This window comes from Podarcis filfolensis (assembly GCF_964270895.1).
Source record: "Podarcis filfolensis genome assembly, chromosome: 16".
In the NCBI taxonomy this organism is placed as follows: domain Eukaryota; kingdom Metazoa; phylum Chordata; class Lepidosauria; order Squamata; family Lacertidae; genus Podarcis; species Podarcis filfolensis.
In genome coordinates, this window is record NC_139620.1 from 236701 (window position 1) to 258486 (window position 21786).

Genomic DNA, 21786 nt, shown 5'->3' on the forward strand with positions numbered 1-21786 from the left:
CGACGAGTTCCCGCTCTTCTCGCTCGAAGCGAAGGTCGCCCGTTCAGTGGCCGCCGTGCGGCTGACGAGCGTGGAGCGCAGCCAATCCAGAGCCGCAGAGGAGGCCCGGCCGCTCTCCCCGCCGCCCAATCGCGGGGCTGGGAGGCGTGGCCTCTCCGGGCGCGAGTGAAGGAAAACAACAAAAGCCCGCCGAGTTTCTCGGCCTCTTTCTCAGGGGAGGGGCGGGGCTTCCTCGGGAGGGCGGAGCCTTGGCTGCGTCCGCCGGCCAATGGGCGCCGAGCGGGGCGGGGCGGCGCTTCCAGAGAGTTCCTCTCGAGGAAGGAAGCGGTCGGAGCGTCGGAGGGTGAGTGAGCCGGGGGGGGGGGCGGGGAGCTCCTCGGACGCCTGGGTCCTTTTCCCTCTTCTCCCACGCCACGCCCCCTCCTTCCCCGGACGCCTGGGTCCTCTGGTGGGGGGGGGGGCGCTCCTCGGACGCCTGGGTTCCCCTCTTGCGCTCACCCAGCAGCCGCTGCTGTGAAAAACTCCCTTCTAAGGCCCTGGCTGGCTATATTGACGCCTCTCTCTATTTATTGTGTTTCTTTCTTTCGTAAAATGTACACACGGCTAGAGTGTAAAACAACAGCCCTCAAATCGGATTACAGAAATGTAAATAAATCAAGAAAAATATACGATGGTACTTTAAAACATACGAAAAGTCAAAATATTAACACAGATTCTAAGGATCTGGTTGGACTTACCTAAACAAGAATGTATTTAGCATTTTTAAAAATGTATTTTTAAAGAGGGTTTTTTTGTTTCTGTTTTCTTTTTCTTTTTTAGCTATGGGTTTTTATTGCTTTCGTTATTGTGTTCTTGCTGTTTAATCGTTGTGAAGTTTATTTTGCTGTGCCTTTTTAATTCTTATTTTCTTACTGTATAAGCCGCTTTTAAATATTTCACTGGGGGAGGTTGAGGATTTAGGGGCAGAAACTCAGGCGAGGCTCTTCTGGTGGTGGCCCCTTGGAGGCTCCCACACTCGTGTGATTTTTCCTTCTTCATTAGAGGCGTTGAATAAACTTCCTTTATCGCCTGATGAGAAACTAGGGCCCAGGAAATCTCCTGTAAATGCCATAATAAACTTTGTTCAGTCTTTAAGCTGGAGCTGCAAAAATCTTGCCTTGATTTCCGCTGCAGCTTTGGCTACTTTTGAGCGAGTCCTAGTTGGAGAGAGAAGGTCACACACAGAGAAAGCAAACAAGACGTCCTGTTGTTGTCCCTGGCTGATAAGAGTCTTCCTTTCCTCTCCCAGACTCCTCCTCACGTGCCTCTGGAAGGGAGCCCAGCTGACCTCAGGGGGTCTTGCTCCCAGCTCAGTGCGCACAGGACTGCAGCCTGGGTCCTTCCTGGGGGAGTATTCTCAGTATAGGGCGATGAGCCATGATCTTTCAGCAGCATATTTTTAAAATGACTTGTTGCAGATAAAGCTGAAGCAAAATAGGCTCTGCCCGTGGGCAGCGTACAACTTCCTGCCTCTGCTTTAATTGTGTTGTTCCTCCATGCATCTTTCTTGGGCTTGGACTAGATGACCCTTGGCTTCCCTTCCAATTCTGTGAATCTGTTGCTTAACACTGTTAACGGAGAAATCTGAGGGCTCCCTTGGACAAAAAACAAGGACACCAGCCAGGAATACCAGAGCAGCCAGTAGGCTTGGTCTTTACTGAAGACTGTTGCGACAGGACTCCCACCTGCCACAAGGTGAAACAAGATGGAAGCCCCAAACAAAAGAGAACCCAAACTTTTATTAGCTGCTAATCCCCGTGTTACACCCCCCCCCAAACTACATCACTCATACATCATGGCTACATCATGAAAGGGGAGGCCTGGTGGCAGTAATCTGAGCATCCTGGACCCTGCCCCATGGTTCCCCTTGCCCTCCACCATACACCCATCAAGTGTAGCAAAAGAGATATTTACATTTCCCTGTTTCCCAGCCACGTTAATCACACCCTTTTGTCTTCATCCTTACCTGTCTGGCACTCAGGTATCAGGATGCCAGGGATTATCACTCAGGCAGAGGGGCTGCTGAGGAGCTGAGCTCACATGTCTAGATGAATTTCTGAAGTTTTCCCAGTGAGCCAGTACATAGATATAGTGGTACCTCGGGTTACATACGCTTCAGGTTACATACACTTCAGGTTACAGACTCCGCTAACCCAGAAATAGTGCTTCAGGTTAAGAACTTTGCTTCAGGATAAGAACAGAAATCGGGCTCTGGCGGTGTGGCAGCAGCAGGAGGCCCCATTAGCTAAAGTGGTGCTTCAGGTTAAGAACAGTTTCAGGTTAAGAATGGACCTCCGGAACGAATTAAGTACTTAACCCGAGGTACCACTGTAGATTTATCAGTGAATTGTTACATTTGGTATCGTGCAGCAGAGGCCCTTTGAATAGGCAGGAAGAAACTGATGAAGTGTTTTGTGGGGACAAACCACAAAAGTCACAAAAGTGATTGTGCTGATTCTGGTAGTGGGCTGCATGTGCATGATATCTGCTGGAGGGGCAAACCCCCCCCCAACCTATACATAAATTCCTGCAACAACACACTGTCACTCTTTTTACACCAGTTTTCCAAGGAAGATTCAGGTTCCTTTTCAGCCTTGACCCTCTCCATGGCAGGCCAAAAAAGACTGACCCCCAGATCCAAAGTCAGATGGGAGCACGGCTTCTGAATCCCAGTTGCTGGAAACCACAGGAGGGAAGCGGGCTCTTGCGCTCGGATCCTGCTTGCCGGTTTCCCACACAACTGGTGGACATCCCAGGAAGCTGCATGTTGGAAGATTCAGGACAGATGAAAGGAAGCCCTTATTCACACAGCATGTAGTTAAACTATGGAACTGGCTCCTGCAGGTGGCAGTGAGGACTACCAACTTGGAAGGCTTTGAAAGAGAATTATACAAATTCATGAGAGCGGGTATTTATGGCTACTAGCAGTGATGGCCATGGTCTGCCTTCTGAATAAGAGCTGCTGGGAACTGCAGGAGTGGGGGGCGGTCCTACTTGTGGGGTTCCCACAATAAGCATCTGGTTGGCCACTCTGGTTAGCCCCCTCCCTTTGGTCTGATCCAGCAGCCAGGCTCTCCTTATGTCCTTAGGGAACCTCCAGTTCCAGAGGCAGTCTATCTTGGTTCCTAGATTCTTTGGATTATTTGGCCACTGTGAGAACAGGAGGCTGAACTAAATGGGTCATTGGCCTGATCCAGCAGGCTCTTTGAGTGCTCTTGTCTGCTTTGTGGCAGAGCATCTGAGAGCCTGGGGCTCAGTTCCTGCTGGCGTCTCCAGGTGGGGCTCTGAAAGCAGCCTTGGAAAGAGCCACTGCTGTTGCTAGGGTAGGCAGTCCTGATCTGGGTGAACCAGCGGTCTGACTCAGTATAAGTCAGCTTCCTTATTTGTTGGGGTGCAGCTGAGGTGTCACTTGCCGGCCCTGATCCTGTTGCTTTAGGGTGCTGACTGAGCAAACAGGATGCAGCCTGGCTTAGAGGGGGAGGATCGTCCTGCGAGTCTTGCTCTCCTGCTTGCTCAGTCTGTCTCGACTTGAGCAAGAACTGAAGCTGACTGCACCAGATTGCGGCAGCTGATCGAAGTTCTGAGGAAATCTATTGCACCCTGCTCCTTTAAAAAATAGGGCAAGCCAAGGCACATTTCCTAGAATTGTAGAAGAGTCGGAAGGGACCTTCAGAGCCATCTAGTCCAACCCAGTGCAGGAATCATCTGGCAAGGGGCCACCCAGCAAGCAGCTGTGCAATGAAAAGCAACCACAGGCGTCCCTACCTGGGCCTCCATCGCGCAGCCGTGCCGAGAGCTTGTTCCAGGGATGCAGGGAGGAGCTGCTGGCACCTCAGACGCTCACCCCGCAGCCACAGTCTCCGCGTGCCGTGCTGGTCACGCTTGTGGGAGCCTGTGGTGGCGCCTGGGCTCTTCCCGGGTGCAGCTGCAAGCGCCCAGAGAACCTGTTTGGCTGGATGCCGGCCGGGGTAGGCCAAGGAGGGAAGGAGAGGAGTGGAAGTGGCAGCTCCACAGACCTGCCCCTAGAAAGCTGTTTCTGCACCCAGCCGCTGAGAGGCTCCTGCTCTGCTGAACGTGAGGCAGTGCCTTCCTCTTTAAATCGACCATTTATTCAGAACCATGAGGACTGGAATCTTGCTTTATTTTAAAAGGGAGGACTCTAGCTGAGTGCAGTGTTAAAAACTATCCAGGTGCATTTTGTCACAGGTCCAATGGTGACCACGTGGAGATCTCTGGATGCCAGGCTGGCGGCTGGGGAAAGCAAAATGTCACTTAGAGAAGGATCTGAAATACTTTCCTTGAAGGTGGAATTTGTCTTTATTCTGGATTGCTTTATTTGATGCTTTAATGTGCTGTAAACCGCTTTGAGATCTGTTCTTCAAAATATAAAGCGGTAGAGAAATAACAACAACAACAGTAAATTTCCTTGGGGGGAAAAGGCACACGACATTCCGTTCTGGCCACCGTAACCCAAGTCTGAAACCCTGGAGAGCTGCTGCCAGTCCGGGTAGACGATACCAAGAGCAGCTTTGTATGTCCTTGGATGGATGGGGACACAGGAGGCGGCCTCATATTGAGCCAGGCCATTGGCCCATCTAGCTCAGGATTGCCTGCCCTGACTGGCAGCAGCGGCTCTCCAGGGTTTCAGACCAGGATTCAGCCCTCCATGGAGATGCCGTTTGGAAGCTGAAGCTGCCTGGCTGCCTGCGACCTTTTCTTCCAACTGGAGGGTGGGTGGAGTTCAGATGTGGAGCGGATGCCCCGCTCTCCTGCCCGGTCCTTGGGTTTCCCCAGAGTGAGACAGCCTGGCCTCTTTTGGCCGAGAGTGCAAAGCTGTTCTGGTCAAGGCCAGGAGAGCTCTTCCCACATTTCCTTTGAGGCCTGCTTTGAACCAGGCGCTGAACATGTAGAGAATTCCTTTGCACTTGGAATGTAAGAGCCTGGCTGCTGCTGGATCAGGCCAAAGGGGGCCCCCTCTAGTCCAGCCTCCTGTTCTCACGGTGGCCGACCAGGTGCCCCTTATGGGAAACCTGCAAGCAGGGTCCAAGCGCAAGAGCAACTCTCCCAGCACCTGGGATTCAGGAGCATGGCTGCCTCTCCGCTCTGGAGGCAGAGCATGGTCATGGGGAATAGCAGCCTTCCATAGCCCTCTCCTCCAACTTTCCAGGTTGGTGGCCCTGGCTGCCCCCTGCAGGAGGGAGTTCCACAGTTGAATTCTGTGCTCCTTTTTCTCTGTCCTTTATCCTCCAACATTCAGCTTCACTGGGTGCCCACCAGTTCTGGTGTCATGAGAGGGAGAAAACCTTTTCTCCAGGCACAGGGCCGAGTTTGCCTCTGCCTGCTTTTCTCTCTCTACTTTCTTCATGCCGTGCATAATCTTATAAACTTACAGCATGTCGTCTGTCCTGTCGGATTTGTTTTAGCTCATTCACGAGTGGAGCGTGGAAGTCGGACAGGGTGTTGCGTTTGGTTGAGAGGCTTTCGGGAACAAGGCTTTAAAGTGCTGAAGTTGAAAAGCTTTAAGGAACAAACAAATCCCTGTCGTGCGTTGGCTTTGTTGTGGGGCAGGATCAGACCCTGAAATCTGCCGTCCCAAAGCTTTTCCTTGCCGACTCCCCTGTGCGCTGCTTCCAGTGTGGGGCAGCGTTTTTTGCCCACGGAGGAGCTTTTCTGGCCCTGAGCAGGAGCCTCAGGCCAGCCAGGTGGGGCAGCCCTGCACACCCAGCTTTGCCTGGGAGATCAAAGGCCCAGCGTGGCCTCTGTGCGCCTCAGAAGTGGCTCTCTGAGTTCTTGGTTTCTTGCTTGTTCAGGGTAATCTGGGAAGTCGTCCTGGGAAGAAGAGTTTTTCCCAGGCTCCCTCCCCGAGACTCCCCGTCTGGGATGCGGCTTGGCTTTTCTTGCTAAGCATTACATGTGGACTCCTGGCAGCCCTCCCATTCATAGGATCATAGACTTGTAGCGTTGGAAGGGGTCCCATGGGGCATCTAGTCCAACCCCTGCATTTGCTCACCTGGAACCTCAGGAAGTTCCCTTAGACCGAATCATCTTACACTGGCCGGCAGCAGCAGTGGCTCTCCAGAGTTACGGAAGCAGGGCGCTCCCAGCCTGACTCAGGGATGCCTGCTCTGCCCATTGAGCTGTGGTGCTCCTTCCCCAAACCTCACCCAGGCAGGCCAGGATAAGTGAATGGGCTTGCAGCCCTGTTCACGTATTTATTTAAGAGATTTCTTACCCGCCCTTCACTGTAAGGTCCCAGGACGGGTTGCAGTGACATAATCATTCCGCTAAAAACAAGAGAGGTAGGGCAGTTTGTGGAAAGAAATGCAAGGACTCTGAGCAAAAACAACAAAGCAGGAGGGCTGAGCCCCACACAGAAGTGCTGTCCCAGGGCCGGGTGCACAGGTGTGTCGGCCACCCATGGCGGGACCTGACTCAGGGTGGTGCCAGACGCATCTCTGTGGGGTGAGAGGGTCACCGCTTAGGGGCAGCGACAGAGAAGGCCCCCGACCATCATTCCCTCCACTTCTGCAGCTGACCGAATGGCCAAGAGGGCCCCCCGACTTACAGCGGGGCCCCAAGTGACTTGCCCAGTTTTCTGCCCTCCGGCAGGGCCATACTGAGCAGCCCCTGTTGCTTGGCACAAAAACCGCTTCCGTCTTCCTGAGCACCCTAGGAACCCAAGAAGAGCCTCCTGGATCAGGCCACCTCCCATCTATTCCAGCATCCTGTTCTCACAGTGGCTGAGCAGTTCCACAAGCAGGATTCGAGAACAAGATCCCTCTCCCCGGTTGTGGTTTCCAGCAACTGGTGCTCAGAAGCCTTGCTGCCTCCGACAATGAGGCAGACCATAGCCATTGTGGCTAGTAGCCCCTGAGCCTGAAGCCCTGGAGAGCTGCTGCCAGCCAGGGCGGACATTACTCAGCTGAATGGACCAGTGCTTTGACTGGGTAACCTCCCTGTTGGATGATATCCAGCCCCTTCTTCTGTCAGCTGAGTTGACGTTTAGCATTCCTTCAACAGTGGAACAGCCTACTCTCCTCTTTTGGAGGCTTTTTAAATTGAGATTAATCAGGGATCCTTTAGCTGTGGTTCCTGCAGTGCAGCGGGGGTTGGACTAGATGACCCTTGGATGCCTCCCAGCTCTACAGCTCTATGCTTCCATCAGGGCTGGACAGCATCTGTGGCCCTCCAGGACTTGTGGGGACGACACTGTCACGGCTGAGCCTGGCTGCTGGGAGTTGGGGGTCCAGCAGCCCCTGGAGGGGGCGGCACCCAAGTTTGCCAGAGGGCTTTGCAGAATGAGGCGCTTCTCCTCTTGCAGCCTGTGGCCGCTTGGCTCCTCTTGGGCAAGGCCTTCACAAGGGAGCTTTTCTGCTGACTCAGCGCTGCCAAAAGAGCTGAGGGAAGCAGGGCACCCAGAGACCCTCCTCCAGCTGTTTGGAGGAGCTTTGGGCAGAGAAGAGGGGGCAGCCCCTTGGCCCTCCGGCAGCCCACATGAACTGCAGTCCTCTGCCTGTGTGTGCTTCCAAGGGCTGGAGCGTGGCCCTTTGGGGCAGGCCCATCGTGATTTAAATTGATTTGATTTAAATCATATCCACCCTGCTGAGTGGATGGGCCAGTGGTCTGATTCAGTCGCAGGTAGCATCCTCTGTTCCTAGATGGACCAGTCGGTCTGAGGAGGATGCCCTTGTTCCCAGATGAGGACTAGAACCTTACTTTATTTCCAGGGGAAGAGAGTGACAGGCGGCCCTGGCCAAAGTGTGCCACGGGCGGGCGGGGCCAGGCTGCTTCGTTAGCAAGTGGCAATTAAGGCCTTAAAGGAGGGCTTGGTGCGCTGGGTTGCGCAGCGGACGGAGAGGAAAGTAGGGCAGGGGAATCTTGCTTGGTCTGGGCTTTGTTTTTGGTGCTGCTGCTGCAGCTCCCGTCCCACACCCTCCGGGGCTCAGGAGGCATTCACGCTCGCCCTGTGAGGCGGGCCAGGTAATCAGCACCTTTGGGATCTGACGCACTCAGCCCCGCCACGCCCTCCTGCTTCCTCCAACCGGTCCGTCCGCACAGGGAAGAGCGAGAGGAGGAGGAGGCACTCTTAATTGGGAAGCCGCAGCAGCAGGGCACTGGCAGCCCCACCTAGGCCTGACAGGTGTCTGTTTGGGGGAAGAAGGCCAGCGAGACTCTCTGGGAGCCAGCCCAGCCATTCAAGGGGCCGCTTCTCCTTTTACTGTCCTCTTCCCTCTTGGATCTTTTGGCAGCCAGCATCCTGGGCCTTTCACAAGAGCTTCTTCTGTTTTCCTGAATGCCCCCCAGGTCCTCTCTCTAGGGCAAAGGCTCTCGCTGGGCTTGGACGGGTGAGCCAGGGGGACTTGACGCTGCCGGACGCTGACCGCTGAACTGCCTCAAGGAAGATGGTGAAGGAAACCGGGTACTACGATGTGCTGGGGGTCAAGCCCTGCGCCACGATGGAGGAGATCAAGCGCGCTTACCGGCGCCTGGCGCTGAGGTACCACCCAGACAAGAACCCCAGTGAGGGGGACAGGGTAGGTGCCGGGGGCTGGGCTGGGCTGGGCGGGCTGGACTACATGACCCTTGGGGGTCCCTTCCGGCTCTCCCGTCCTCTGACTCGACACCATCTCTCCCTCCCCAGTTCAAGCAGATTTCCCAGGCCTACGAGGTGCTGTCGGACCCCCACAAGAGGTCGATGTACGACCGCGGGGGGGAGCGGGCCATGAAGGAAGGCGGCAGGGGCGGCTTTGGGCCCCCCATGGACATCTTTGACCTGTTTTTCGGAGGCGGGCCCCGCACCCACGGTCCCCGCGTGGAGAGGAGAGGTACTGGGGGCAAGGGGGGGCTGGCCTGGCGGGGGGGGCTTTGCTTCCTCTGGGAGACAGGCTCTTGCTGAGAAGGCTGTACTTAGAGGAGCAAAGTCAGGCTCCATTGCCATTTGTTTACTGAACCTTCCACTTTCCTGCTCAGGAAGTTCTCACCCAGACACCTTCTTTGAGTTCTAAATTTATTTGCTATTTTTAAGGGTTTTGAGACGGTTGTATAGAATGAATCCTGAAAATGGAGAAACAGAAATGAATCTTGTGGCCACCTGCCCTTTGGGAAGGCGGTTTGTGGTTCACGGGCCATAAGGGAGAAGTGGCGTGTGGGGACGGGGCCCCCACTGAGGGATGGCAGCAGCACCCTGAAACTCGGCTGCTTAGTAGTTCGGAGGGAGGGGAATCCTTCTAAGCCAGGCGTGGGGATCCCCAAAGGCACGCTTCGCACCCCTTCACCACTGACCTGTTCCACATCGATATTTTAGTGTGGCAGCTCCTGCTCTGTGGAACTCCCTGCCTGTTGACGTCAGGCAGGCACCATTGCTGCGTTTTTTATGGCACCTGCCAAAAAACCACATTTGTTTAGACAAACCTGTATCCAGACATGTAGAACGTTGGTGTATGCTTGTTTTTAGTTTATTCCTAATTTTAAATGTTTCAAATGGTTGTTTTTGCTGATAAATTTTATTCCTTTCTTTGTAAACCTCCTGAGGCTTTTCTTTGTGTGCAAATTTTGTGAAATAGATGCAGTGCCTGCCCGTGGGCCCCGCTAGCTGCTTGGGCTGGTGGCAGTTGGACTCCAATAACGTCTTGGAGTTCCGCAGATCCCCCATCCCTGGCCAAAACAAATCCCTGAGAGCTGATGATCTGCTCTGGCCTTCCTGAGGTCCATTGACACGGATAGGCTCACTGAGGCCCATTGATTCCAAGGGTGCAACTGAGTTGGACCCCTGCCATCACAGAGCAAGGAGGGATGTGTTGCTGTGCTTGTTTCAGATTGAATTGTTGCTGTAATGGATGGATGTTTTTGCATGGTGCGTAGAATCAGGCCACCCAGCCCAACCCCTTGCAGTGCAGGAATCACAACCATAGCCGTCAACGTTTCTCTTTTTTTAAGGGAAATTCCCTTATTCCAAATAGGATTCCTCGCAAGAAAAGGGGAAAGTTGACAGCTATGATCACAACTAAATACCCACGTGGCGTATGCTGCTGGAGAGAGGCTCTGAAAGATCTGAAAAGACGTTTAGGAACGCCTTTATATTATCACTAAATGTATTCCTATTCTGCCTGGGATTCAAGGCGGCTTCTGACATTTAACAACATCATTCTAGAATACAGAGTAATAAAGGCAAGCAATAGTTAGAACACAGACAGAACCCGTCATTAAGGTGCAGCGATTTGCCCAGCGGATCTGCATCGCCTGCCCCAAAGGCCTGTCTGGACAGGAAGGTCTCAGCCTCTGGCGGCAGGATGACAAAGAGGGAGCCAGTTTCGCTTCTCTGCGGAGGATAAACACCAGTCCCTTGATGTCAGTGGGTCTCCTCTGAGTAGGCCTTGGTGGCTGGATGTAACCCGGAGGGTGGGGGGCTGTGCTGGTGCCCCCTTTAGACTGGCCGAGGCTGTCCTTCTGGTCCTCCTCTTCCTTCCAGGGTGAAGGGTGTGACTCTCCTCCTCTCCCCCCCCCCCATCCAAGCTCCCAGTAATTGCATCCTCTTCCCTTTAGATCTCTGAGAAGGCTTTGCCGGCTGCCTAATTGCCCTGAGTAACCCTCTCAGAAACGCTGCCTTCCTGCCGTCAGGGAGCTTTGCAGCTTCAGGACGGCTGCCATGTGGCCCCGGGGACTTCTCAGCAGCCTACAGGTGGGGGCGTTGGATGGGCAAAGAGGGGGTGATAGTGCATAGGCCCCTCTGCTGATCCATACAGGCCCCTCTGTGAGAGCCAGACTTCCTGAGAGTGTCAGCCTTGGGCCTGGGGGACCTGGGCTCAAATCCTCCCCATGAAGGGCTCACTGGGTGTGACCTTGGGATAGTCTCAGCCCTGGCCTCCCTCACAGGGTTGTTGCTGTGGGGATTAAATGAGATGGGGCAGAGCCATACTGTTATAATATTTATTTATATCCCACTGAGGGTGACTCAAGGCTGCTTGCAGCTAAAATAGGAACAGCTAAAAGCATTGAGGGGTGGGAAGCAATAATTAAAAAAAACCAATTAAACATTTAGACATATAAATAAAATACCTGATCTGTTAAAACATACGGATCATTACAATAGAAGTATACAAGCCACCTGGAGCTCCTGGGAGCAAAAAGTGGGACAAACATGCCAATAAATGAATCAATCAGTCCTGGTGGAAATTCCCTGGAGGGTGGGACCCAAAGCAGTGGATTCAAATGACAAGCAAAGAGATTCTGCCTAATCACCAGGAAGAACTTTGTGAGAGTGCAAGCTGTTCCACAGTAGAAAGGGTTTTCTCAGAAGGTGGTGGACTACCTTGCAGGTTTTAAAGCAGAGGTTAGGTGGCCACCTGTCAGTGATTCTTAAGTTTATTTACTTTATTTCATAAAATTTACACACCATTTGATTGTTAAAAGCCTTTGATTGTTAAGTGACTTAAAACAGTAAAATCAAGAAAAAAACGACCACCCTACTTTAAAACAGACAAAAGTTAAAATACTGAAACAGAATAAAATTAACTCAACTTTCATTCTAGGAACAACTGTTTAGAAATTGGTGCCTGAGTTTTGAGTTTTCCTCCTCCCTCTCTGTCCCTTTTCCCTTGCGTGTCGTGGTGGGTTTTCTTTCCAAACAAGACTGTAAGCCTGCAAGGAGGAATGGTCTTGCTTTGATCGTATGTCAGCCACTCTGGGAGCCTTTGGGGATGAAGAGCAGGACGCAAAAGGCCCCAAATGAACAAACGGTAGCTCCTTGGTGAACAGCAAGAGGTTTCTGATGCTTTGGCCTCCTTGTTTCAGGGAAGACGGCCGTCCACCAGCTGTCGGTGACCTTGGAGGACCTGTACAATGGCGCCACGCGGAAACTCTCCCTGCAGAAGTCCGTCATCTGCAAGAGCTGCAACGGTGAGCGAGGAGGGGGCAGGAGTGTGTGGCGGGGGCTCCTTTGGGTGATGGAACTCCCTCTTGAGGGGGCGGTGAGGATCGTCAATGTGGAGGGCTTTAAAAGAGGATTAGAAGACACATTCATAGAAGAGGAGGGCTTCAAGGGCTACTAGTCAGAGGCAGCAATGATTCTGAATCCCAGCGGCTGGGAACTGCAGGAAGGGAGAGGTGTTCTTGTGCTCGGGTCCTGCTTAGAAGTTTCCCATTAGGGCACCTGGTGGGGACGGGATGTTGGCTTAATTGGGTCCCCCTTGGCTTCATCCGGCAGCCAGGCTCTTAGAGTTTTGTAGAGCCTCCAGGTCCAGAGGCAGTCTATCTGGATTCCTAGCTTCTTAGGGCCATTTGGCTGCTGAGAAGAGGAGGCTGGACTAGAAGGGCCCCCTTGGGCCTGATCCAGCTGCGGGGCTCTCCTTCTTGAGACTGTCAGATCAGGGACGGTTTCCTCCCACGCCAAGCCGTTTCCCTTTCCTTCCCAGGCCGTGGAAGCAGGGAAGGGCTGGACACGCGGTGCCCCAAGTGCCATGGCTCTGGCGTGGAGGTCATCGTCCACCAGCTGGGGCCCAACATGGTCCACCACATCCAGACGATGTGCTCGCAGTGCAAGGGCCAGGGGGAGTGGCTGAGGGCGCTGGACCGCTGCCTGGCCTGCAACGGCAGGAAGGTCATCCGAGAAAAGAAGATCCTCAACGTCCACCTGGACAAAGGTGAGTGAGCCCCGCAAGGTCTTCTCCACAGGGCTGGCAGGAGCAAGGCAGGGAGAGAGCCTGTCCGCCCAGCAGTGGCACCGAGGGGCAAATGGGGGGGTCAGCTTGTTCCTTGGGGTTTGTTGTATCTCTCTTGATGCCAGGAAGTGAGAAGCTGGCCTGCACCTTTTGGGATTGTGCATTGTCTGCCAGGATGGAAAGGGAGCAGAATTAATAGGGTCTAAAGAGATTTGGTTACAAGAAAAAACCGCTTTCCTTTTTTTAAGCAGAAAACGGAGCCACATTTGGCCCATCAGAAAAGCGAGGCCTCCCAAACTTTGTTTGTTGGGTTTCTATCACACCTTTCCTCCAAGGAGCTCCAGGTGGCAGACACAGGTCTCCCTCTCCTCAGTTAACCCCCACAACAGCCCTGCAAGGCAGGCTAGGCTGGGAGCAGGTGACTGGCCCAAAGGCAGCCCGTGGAAGCTTTGTGGCCAGGTCAGGATTCGAACCCTGATCTCTCCCAGGTCCTGGTCTGACCTCTAGTCACTGGGCCACCACTTCTTCTCTCAAAATGGCTTCACCAACCAAAACGTCACAAAACTGCAGCAAGCTTCTGAAGTTTTTTTTTTAATGATGTTTTAATTGAATTTTGTTCTCCAGAACTCTTTGTCAGGCAGAATTAGGGGGTGGGGGGGAAGAACCTAAGAGCTCATGGAAGGACAGAGATTTGGCTGGATTTTTGTGTAGGCTTGGCTCCCCGGTGGGGGCGGGTGGCCGGCTGAATCAGTCCCTCCCAAGGCCTGCAGAAGCCTGGTTGCCTCTGCCTGGGATGAAGTCTCCATCTGGTCACACCCACGCCTGGCATGAAACCATCTCTGAGAAATGGAAGACTGACTTGTCACCCAGCCCTGAAATGCTGTTCAGAGAGCGGCCTCAAAAGCACACTTGAGCGGGGAAGCTGCAGTTGTCTTTTCATTTATGGGAAGATGCCATGCACATCTCAATTTATCAAGGCTCCCGGCCTTGATAAAACGCAAACCCAAGCCCCAATTATTTATTGATCTTTTTAATAGGTCTGGCATACCTTCACCCAGAGATCATAGGGTGGTTTACATCATAGAAACACAAAATGCATAACATAAAAATTAAAGAATATCTTCCTACCAGCACTTTCAAAAGGCCATATAGGGTTTAATCAGCTGAAGACCTGGTTGAAGAGGAACTTTTTCACTTGGGGCCTAAAGGTTTATAAGGAAGTCGCCAGGGGAGCCTCCCTGGGGAGAGCATCCCACAAATGGGGAGCCACTGCAGAAAAGGCCCCGTTCTTGTTTTGCTGCCCTCCAGACTTCTCATGGAGGAGGCACACAGAGAAGGGCCTCAGATAACAATTGCAGGGTCCAGGCTGTTTCCTATGGGAAGAGACAATCCCTGAGGTATTGCAGTCCTGAGCCATTTAAGGCTTTAGACATCAAAACCAGCACTTTGAATTGGGCCTGGAAACTAATTAGCAGCTAGTGCAGCCGGGCCAGGATTGGCATTATATGCTCAAACCACCTTGCCTCTGTGAGCAACTTGGCCACCGAATTCTGCACCAAGTTCACAGTACAGTGTAAAAGCAGGTAAAATGTCCTAATTGTTTTAAGTGTCTGTTTTGTAACAATGCCAAGAGCCCAGCAAGCCAGCACAGAAGGAGACTGAGAGATAGAAGGCAGCCGGGTCAGCGGTGGTGGTGGAGGTTTTCCGGCATCCCTGCAGCTCTCTCCTCCCTCCTGCAGGGATGGCCGACCGGCAGAAGATCACTTTCCACCAGGAAGGCGACCAGATGCCCGGCTTTGAGCCTGGCGACGTGGTCATCGTCCTGGACCAGAAGATGCACCCCATCTTCCAGCGCCAGGGCAGCGACCTCATCATCAAGAGGGAGGTGAGCCTGGTGGACGCCCTGTGCGGCTGCCGGCAGATCATCCACACCCTGGACAACAGGAAGCTGCTGGTCTCCTCGCGGCCAGGTGAGCGCAGGCGGGGAGAGGGGATCTGGGCCTGTGGGGGAGAAGGAGCCACGTTTGCCCATGCGAGTGAAATGGAGAAATGGCCCTTTGCTTTAAGCAGGGCCTGAAATGCCGGGATGGGGCTTCTGAGTCACAAAGGGGCTGCCAGGCTTTAGGAGGGAGGTGTTTGGCATCTGCCTGCCAAGTCTGTGGACTTTCCTGCCCTGGCCTTGGCCCTCTGCATGCGCCCAAGTGAGGCTCTGAGAGGTGGAGAAGTTGGTGTCTGGCTCTTCCTCCAGGCCTGGGAACATCAGAAAGGAGGAGGAGGAGCAGCCTGCTGGGTCTCACCTGGTCCAGCATCCTGTTTGCACAGTAGCTGACCAGATGCCCATTATGGGAAAGCCCTGGAGCAGGACCTGAGCACAAGGTCTCTCTCTCCCCTCCTGCCATTTCTAGCAACGGCTTTCCAGAAGCACAGCTGCCTCTGACTCCTGGCTAGGAGCCATCAGGGCCCTCTCCTTCTCTGTGAATTTGTCCCATCCTCTTTTAAAGCCATCCAGGTTGGTGGCCGTTGCTGCCTCCTGTGGCAGGGAGTTCCAGAGTCACATGAAGTGTAGTAATTATACTTGTCAGAGTAGTGCCAAAGTTGCCCCGGGTCGTTTGGCCCTTTTTAATAGTTCTCTTTTTCTCTCCTAGAAAAGACTGCGCAAGATAGAGTTTTAAAATAACATGACTTTTACTTGGTATGCTGAAACATATTTACATGAATTGTGTGTGTGTGTGAATGTGGCTAATATTTACAGACTGATTCTGAGGCACAGAGCAGCATAACACAACACCTGCTGCTCTCACAGTTAAAGCTCCCTCTCTCGACAGACAATTGATGGTGAACGTCACTGAAAACACTTCTGCCTGTGGTTGTGGCATCAAGGGATTCTGTGCTAATCCCCAATGTCCACCTTCAATGGATGCCACCACTTCCAGTGTCATGAGAGATGGAGGAAGAGGGAGGAAACCTTTACTTCTGTCCACAAATGTGTATTTCCCTCCTGCCCCCTCTTCTTCGCCTTTCCTTTGAATGAAGAACCCCCAGGGGCAGCAGCAGACTTTCTGCTTGGGGGAGCCTCTCCACCCCCTTGGTCATTTTGGAGGCCCTTTCCTGCCCCCTTCCCCAACTCTGCCCTCTCTGTGCCCCTCAGGGACCATCATCAAGCCTGGGGAGGCCAAGTGCATCCCCAACGAAGGGATGCCCATCTACCGAAATCCAACGCAGAGGGGGAAGCTGATCATTCAGTTCCAGGTACTGGGGACGCCGGGGGGGGGGGCAGGGGGGCATTCAGGCTTAATCCAGAGCGAGAGGGACAGGGAGCTGGGAGGGGGGACTTGCTGCAAACCAGTCATCCACCATTCTTAATAGAATTGTAGTTGGGGTGGATCTATTCCAGTCCCTTTGCAACGCAGGGATCTTGTGCCCAACGTGGGGCTCAAACCCACAACCTTCAGATTAAGAGTCTCATGCTCTTCCCAGCTTATCGTTCCATATCCTCTAAGGAAGAGCTTTCAGAGGGAAAGACTGGGGAGGCGGATTCCCTGGAAAGGAGGTGGGCCCTCTTTCGTTGGAGATTTTTAAGCAGAGGTCTGTCCGGGATGCCTTGGCTGAGATTCCTGCACCCCTTGGGGTCCCTTCCAGCTCTACCGTTCCCTGATTCCCCCCTCTCTTGCCCAGGTGAAGTTCCCGGACCCCGGCTGGCTGCCCCCTCACCAGCTGCGCCAGCTGCAGTCCTTCTTCCCTCCCCGCGAAGAGGTGATGGCCACAGAAGACACCGAGGAGGTGGAGCTGCGGGAGCTCTTCACGCAGCCCCACTTCCAGGAGAGGGGTTTCCACCACGAGGACGACTTTGAGGACCCCATGCGCCACAACGTCCAGTGCCACACGTCGTAGCGCCGCAGACTGAGCCCCGCGGGGCCTTGGGGGGGCTGGCGAGAGGCCTGGAGGAGCCCCCGTCACAGCGCCTGCCAGCCAGGGACAGGCCAGCCCCACTCCTGCCCCTCCCTTTCCCTGCTGGATGTGCCTTCAGCCTGAGTTGAGGGGGGGCCTCGGGACCCCTCCTGGCAAAGGGCCCCTCCCTGGCCTCCGGCGCCATGGACTTCGCCATCATTCCTGACCCCGTTGCCTTGTTTCCCCCGTTCCGGAAGGGGCAAACTCTGGACAGTTTTTCAAAGCGGTTGGTGACCCCCAGAGCTCTCCAGGAGCCCCTAGGGGGTGTGGGGTGGTAGAGTAGCCTGGGGGTGGGGGTCTTTCCTGGGATGCTGGGCTAGGAGGCCAGAAATATCTGCTGTTTTCCCCCGGTTGGTGCAGCCACATAACTCCCTCCCTTCCAGGGCACCTGGAATTCAGAATCCCAGAGGGAAGGGTGGGCTGCCGTCACGCCTGACTCTGCATCTGTTTGCCTCCTTGGCAGGTTTCTTTTGGTGAGGGGCGTCTGCAGTGGGGGGGGGCAGCAGGCCTTGTGGGTGGCTCTGGGAAGAGGTTGGGGGCAAACTGTGCCCAGTCTCCTTTGCTTTCTGAACCTGTTGGGAGACACCATTTGCACCCTTCTCTGGGGGTTTGGCGCTCCGTTTTCATCGCAGGGCTGGGCTTCCTTGGAGGTGGCGGGGTCCCACTCTGGCCACTTCTGGGCCCTCCAAACAGTCATGCCGTCCTGCAGAGGGTTGGCACCTCCCTGCCCAGTCACCAAACGGAAGCAGGTGAGGGTCAGTTTGGCAGTGGCCGAACCCCACATCCCCCCTGGGCTGGGACTCCTTACTGAGGCTGCTCCAGCCCCCAACCCTTGCCCCCCACTCCGGCTCCTGGACTGGCTGGAGCGGACCCCCCTTTTGGGGAGAAACGACTATTCCCCGTGGGATAATTTTGTGGGTTTCCTTACTCCGAATAACGTGTGTGTAATTTCAAGCACCTGAAAGGTCTCACGATGGCAGCTCATCCTGAGAGGCAAGAGACTCCATTTTACAGGCGGGTAACTGAGGCTGGGGAGAAAAGGCTCATGGGAAGTCTCTGCAGAAGGATTAGGCTGTATGTATGTGAGGGGAAAGGCGGATTTGGGGGTCTGTGCCCCCATGATTGGAAGAGGCTGGGGGCAGGGGGGTGGGGATCATGCAGGGCTTCTGGAATATCTCGCTGAATGGTGAACGATAGAGCGTAGGTTGGGTACTGAGGGTCTAAATCCGTAGGCAAGCAGCTCATCAGGAAATCGGAACTACCTGAAAACAAGTTAGGTCTATATCTCAGTCTTTCTTTCTGTGTCCTGTCGTAGAATAAAGAGGCAAGATGGATATTCACAGTGTGGTGAGAGGAGTTTCAGAAAGCCTGGTTTGGCCCAGCCGGGCAGGGGGATCCCACCCCCAAAAAACTGGGACAGGGCAGCTCCGAAGGGACAGTTTTCGTCAGCAGGGGATGAAAAGCTTTATGTTCTCCCTCTGCCTGCATTGAAGAGGGTTGGACTGGATGACCCTTGGGGTTCCCTCCAACTCTACAATTCTGTGATTCTTCTCCCCCACCTTGGTTCTCCTAACTCTCGGACCTCCCACCGCTCACTTTCGGTCTTATTTTTAAGCACGTTAATTGAGAAAGGGCTCCTGGCTGTGCTCTGCTGTCAGAGCTGGAGGCAGCGATGCTTCTCAAGAACTCCAGTTTATGGAAACCACAGGAGGGCAGAGGGATCTCATGCACGGGTCCTGCTTGCAGAGTTTGAGGGTGCTGGACTAGATCCAGGAGGGCTCTCACATTCTTATGCTCCCTTTCCCAGGGAAAAGCTGTGTGGCAGCAGATGCCAGGAGAAGCAATATGGCCAGAGGCATGGCTTGCCTGGCCCCCTAATCCTTGGGGTGGGGGCTTGCCCCATGCAATAGCAGTGAGGTCTCAAGTGCCGTAGGACTTCTAGGGAGCAGAGAGAGGCCTCAAAGAGCAAGGAACCAGACATCTCTGGGGATACAGGCCAGCCTCGGAAAATGGAGCCACACTCCTGCCTTGAGTCCTGCTCAGAAAAAGTGGGAAGCCCAAAGGCAGCTAGGTATTCCCAGGGGGGAGAGGGGACCCCAGAGAAGCCCAGCGACCCACACCTGCCTGCCTGTGATGGCCCTGCAGTGCCAGCCGTGGCCTCCAGAGGACAGTGTTGGCTCAGCAAAGATCCTGGTTCGCTTGCAGGTGCTTTGGGAAGGAAGAGGCTGCTGGGCCAGGAATAGTCTGGCTTGGCTTCTGCTCCAGGGAAGATGGAGGCGGCTTTTCTGCTACCCCAGAGGAGATGATGGCAACCAATGGGTTCCATTGACCAGAAAGGCTGTTCTGACTGAACCCCAGGGAGGGTTTTCTGAGAGCAGGAGCTGTGCTCCCCCTGAAGGTGGTAGTCTCCTTCCTCGGAGGCCTTTAAAAGATGCTTCAGCTGCATTTCCTGCATTGCAGGGGGTTGAGCTGGATGACCCTTGGGGGCCCCTCCCAACTCCTATGGTTCCCCAACCTGGTGCCCTCTGGGAGTTGCTGGGCTGCGGCTGGTCAGGGGTGGTGGCAACTGCAGTCCGGCAGCATCCGGAGGGCACCGGGATGAAGAAGGCCGCTTTGCCTGCATTTGCATTCTAGAACATGGGTTGGGGGGGCAGAGAGGGGCAAAGCAGGGGGTGGGGCTTTTCTTGGGAACTGTCTGAGCTGCTAATTCTCTGGCTGGCCAGCAGGAAGGAGCCCATTTGCACTTGCGGGGGGGGGGGGCGAGGTGGAAGGCAGTTGTTTCTGGTCCGAGCCCCGAGGCAGAGCAGGGCCAGGCTCTGGGAGCAAGCGGGGTTTATCCCTTCCTCCAGCAGCTTACAGCTATTCCGGGTCTAAATACTCAGCAGCAGACCCGGGGGGGGGGGGGAACGCATGTTCCGAAACATCTTGGCTGGCCTACGGTTGCGCCAGAGCGCCGCTTGCTGGCGAGGAACTCTTTGCATGCGCAGAGGCGAATTGTTACCAGATGGAGAGGAGTTGGCGCCCCCTTGCAGCAAAAACGGCAGCGGGCCCGCCGCGCCCTCGGAGCCGAGGACAGGAGAAACGAGACAGAAAAGTCTCTGCGAGGGGGGCGCGTTTCAGTCCCATCCCCTTCACGGACTCTGCAGCCCATTGCAGAAAAGCGGTGAGCCCTTGAATTGCAGGAAGATGAAGATATATCTATATCTATATTAATCCTGCCGTCTTCGTGGATGGGCTTACCAATGCCAAGATTTCTGTGTTATCAACCACCACTGGACTCTGCACCCCTCCCCCCAGTAACTTGTCGCTGCTACTAAGGCAACGGCCACTTTTTTGCTCTGTTTCCCCCGTTTCCTTTCCTTCTCACCTGTTCTCCCCCTGCTCCGCCGGTGACGAAGAAGGTTGCATTGCAGGGGGTTGAGCTAGATGACCCCCGGATCCCAATGTCTTCCGTGAACTCCCAGGGAAAGACTGTGAGGCCGCGGCAGCTCCTTTCACAATAAACGGCGTCGCCTTCAAGGCGCCACAGGACTCTTTGCTGCTGCTGCTGCTGCTACGCGCAGGTGGGGGGGGGTCGGGGGTCGGTTCTGTGATCCTCGCCTATTGATGGCAACCGGCGGCCGGGGAGGGGAGAGGGGCTAACAAGCGGAGACGCCCCGCAGGTAACCCGGGACAAGCCTGGGCCAGCAGCCCGGTTCCGAGAAGCGCGGGAGCGGGGACCCCCGGCCTGGGGCTGCCGGGGGCATCGGCCTCGGGGTGGGGAGAGAAGGGAGAAGCCGCAGCTGCACCAGGGGAACTTCGGGCTGCTCAGCCGCTGGCCAGCTTCCCCGGCCCGTCGTGGCTTCCGTGGGCGGCTGTCATTTCGCATCGGGGCCGCTTGGGAAGAGGACGCTGCGGTCTCCTCATTCGGGCATCATCGGAAGGTCGGGCAGCCTCGCGTGGGCCCGACTACGTGCCTCCAGGGAGCCCACGATCCCGCGGGCACCACGTTGGAGACCCCGGACAGGCGGAAGATCGATGCGCCTGTGCAAAGGAAAGCAGCAAGCTACCTCTTTCATGCCCCTCCGACACTCCTTTTGCCCCCCTCCCCGGACAATGTATTTGGGGGGCATGGAAAGGTTTCAAGCAGGGACCTCGGAAGAACAAAGGCAGCCCCCTTAATTTGGGGGGCACACCTGAATGCCTCTTGCTGCCTCCCTCCCTGACAGGCCATCCATCTCTTTCAGAAGTGGGGGGCGGCCGGGGGTCGCAGCTGCTCTGTCTCGCAGCCCCCGAGTCAGGGGCGAGGAGGGGACGAGCTGGGTATTCAGAGCCCGGGCGACCCTCTTCGGTGGCCTCTGACCTGCCCGGGCGCCTGAATGGGGCGGGGGGGGTGGCATTCCCACCGCACGGAGACAAAAGAGGGGCTGAGGGAGGTCGCTCTTTGTCTTGGGGGATGAAAGGGCGCCCGGGGAGGGGAGGGGGCTTGCCGAGACCCTCGCTTTCTCTGCCGGCCTGGACTTGCTCAAAGGGACAGGAAAAGAGAATGATTATTTGGAGGGGCGGGTTGGGAAACGTTTTCTCCTGCGCCCCGTCTGCGCCATCCCTTTAAAGCGCTCTGGTCCCACTTTCAGCAGGCATGGCTCCGCTGCCCCCCACCCCTGATTTTTGGGAACTGTAGTTCAGGGCGCTTAGAGCTGAGATTCCTCCGTTGCGCAAGACTGAGCTACAACTCCTAGCGTTCCCTAGGACGAGGGTCTGGTTTATAAGCTGCTCTGGGAATTGTAGTGGCAGGAGGAACAGGGTTCTCCTAAGGCTTCTCAACAGCCCTCTGAACGAACTACAACTCCCAGGACTCTTCAGGTGTTGCCCTGACTGCTTTTAAGCAGCATGAAGCCGGCTTTTTGACGGTGTGACCCACTCTTGGACTGTCCGCTGGAGCCTTTCTTCACGTGCTGGGGAGGTCTCCCCATCAAAAGAGGGTCAAACCCATTCCTTGCTGGGGGGCGGCGGCTCTGGCTGTGTGTGTGTCAGGCGCCCCCCTCCCTGCCCTGACCTTCCATTAAGCAAAGCTAGTGCCCATCCATCTCCCTATTCTCGGCTGCCACAGTGGCCTCTGGGTGCCCCCTGAGCCCAAACCACTTTTTCAGGTGGGAATGTACCC

General features: G+C 55.0%; 1 protein-coding gene and 1 long non-coding RNA gene across 2 annotated transcripts; one reads left to right on the plus strand and one right to left on the minus strand.

Moving 5' to 3' along the window:
• Positions 1–234: 234 nt before the first annotated feature.
• Positions 235–17979, plus strand: LOC310751772 (dnaJ homolog subfamily A member 1-like). Its single transcript, XM_083591417.1, has 8 exons — positions 235–343; positions 8357–8573; positions 8681–8864; positions 11830–11934; positions 12450–12677; positions 14435–14665; positions 15844–15944; positions 16371–17979. The coding sequence occupies exons 2-8, from the start codon at positions 8442–8444 to the stop codon at positions 16584–16586; spliced, it is 1197 nt and encodes a 398-aa protein (XP_083447543.1). The 5' UTR covers positions 235–343; positions 8357–8441; the 3' UTR covers positions 16587–17979.
• Positions 8947–10360, minus strand: LOC310752033. Its single transcript, XR_014542809.1, has 2 exons — positions 9322–10360; positions 8947–9093 (listed from the first exon to the last, which is right to left on the minus strand). It is a non-coding gene; the product is annotated as an uncharacterized lncRNA (long non-coding RNA).
• Positions 17980–21786: the final 3807 nt, after the last annotated feature.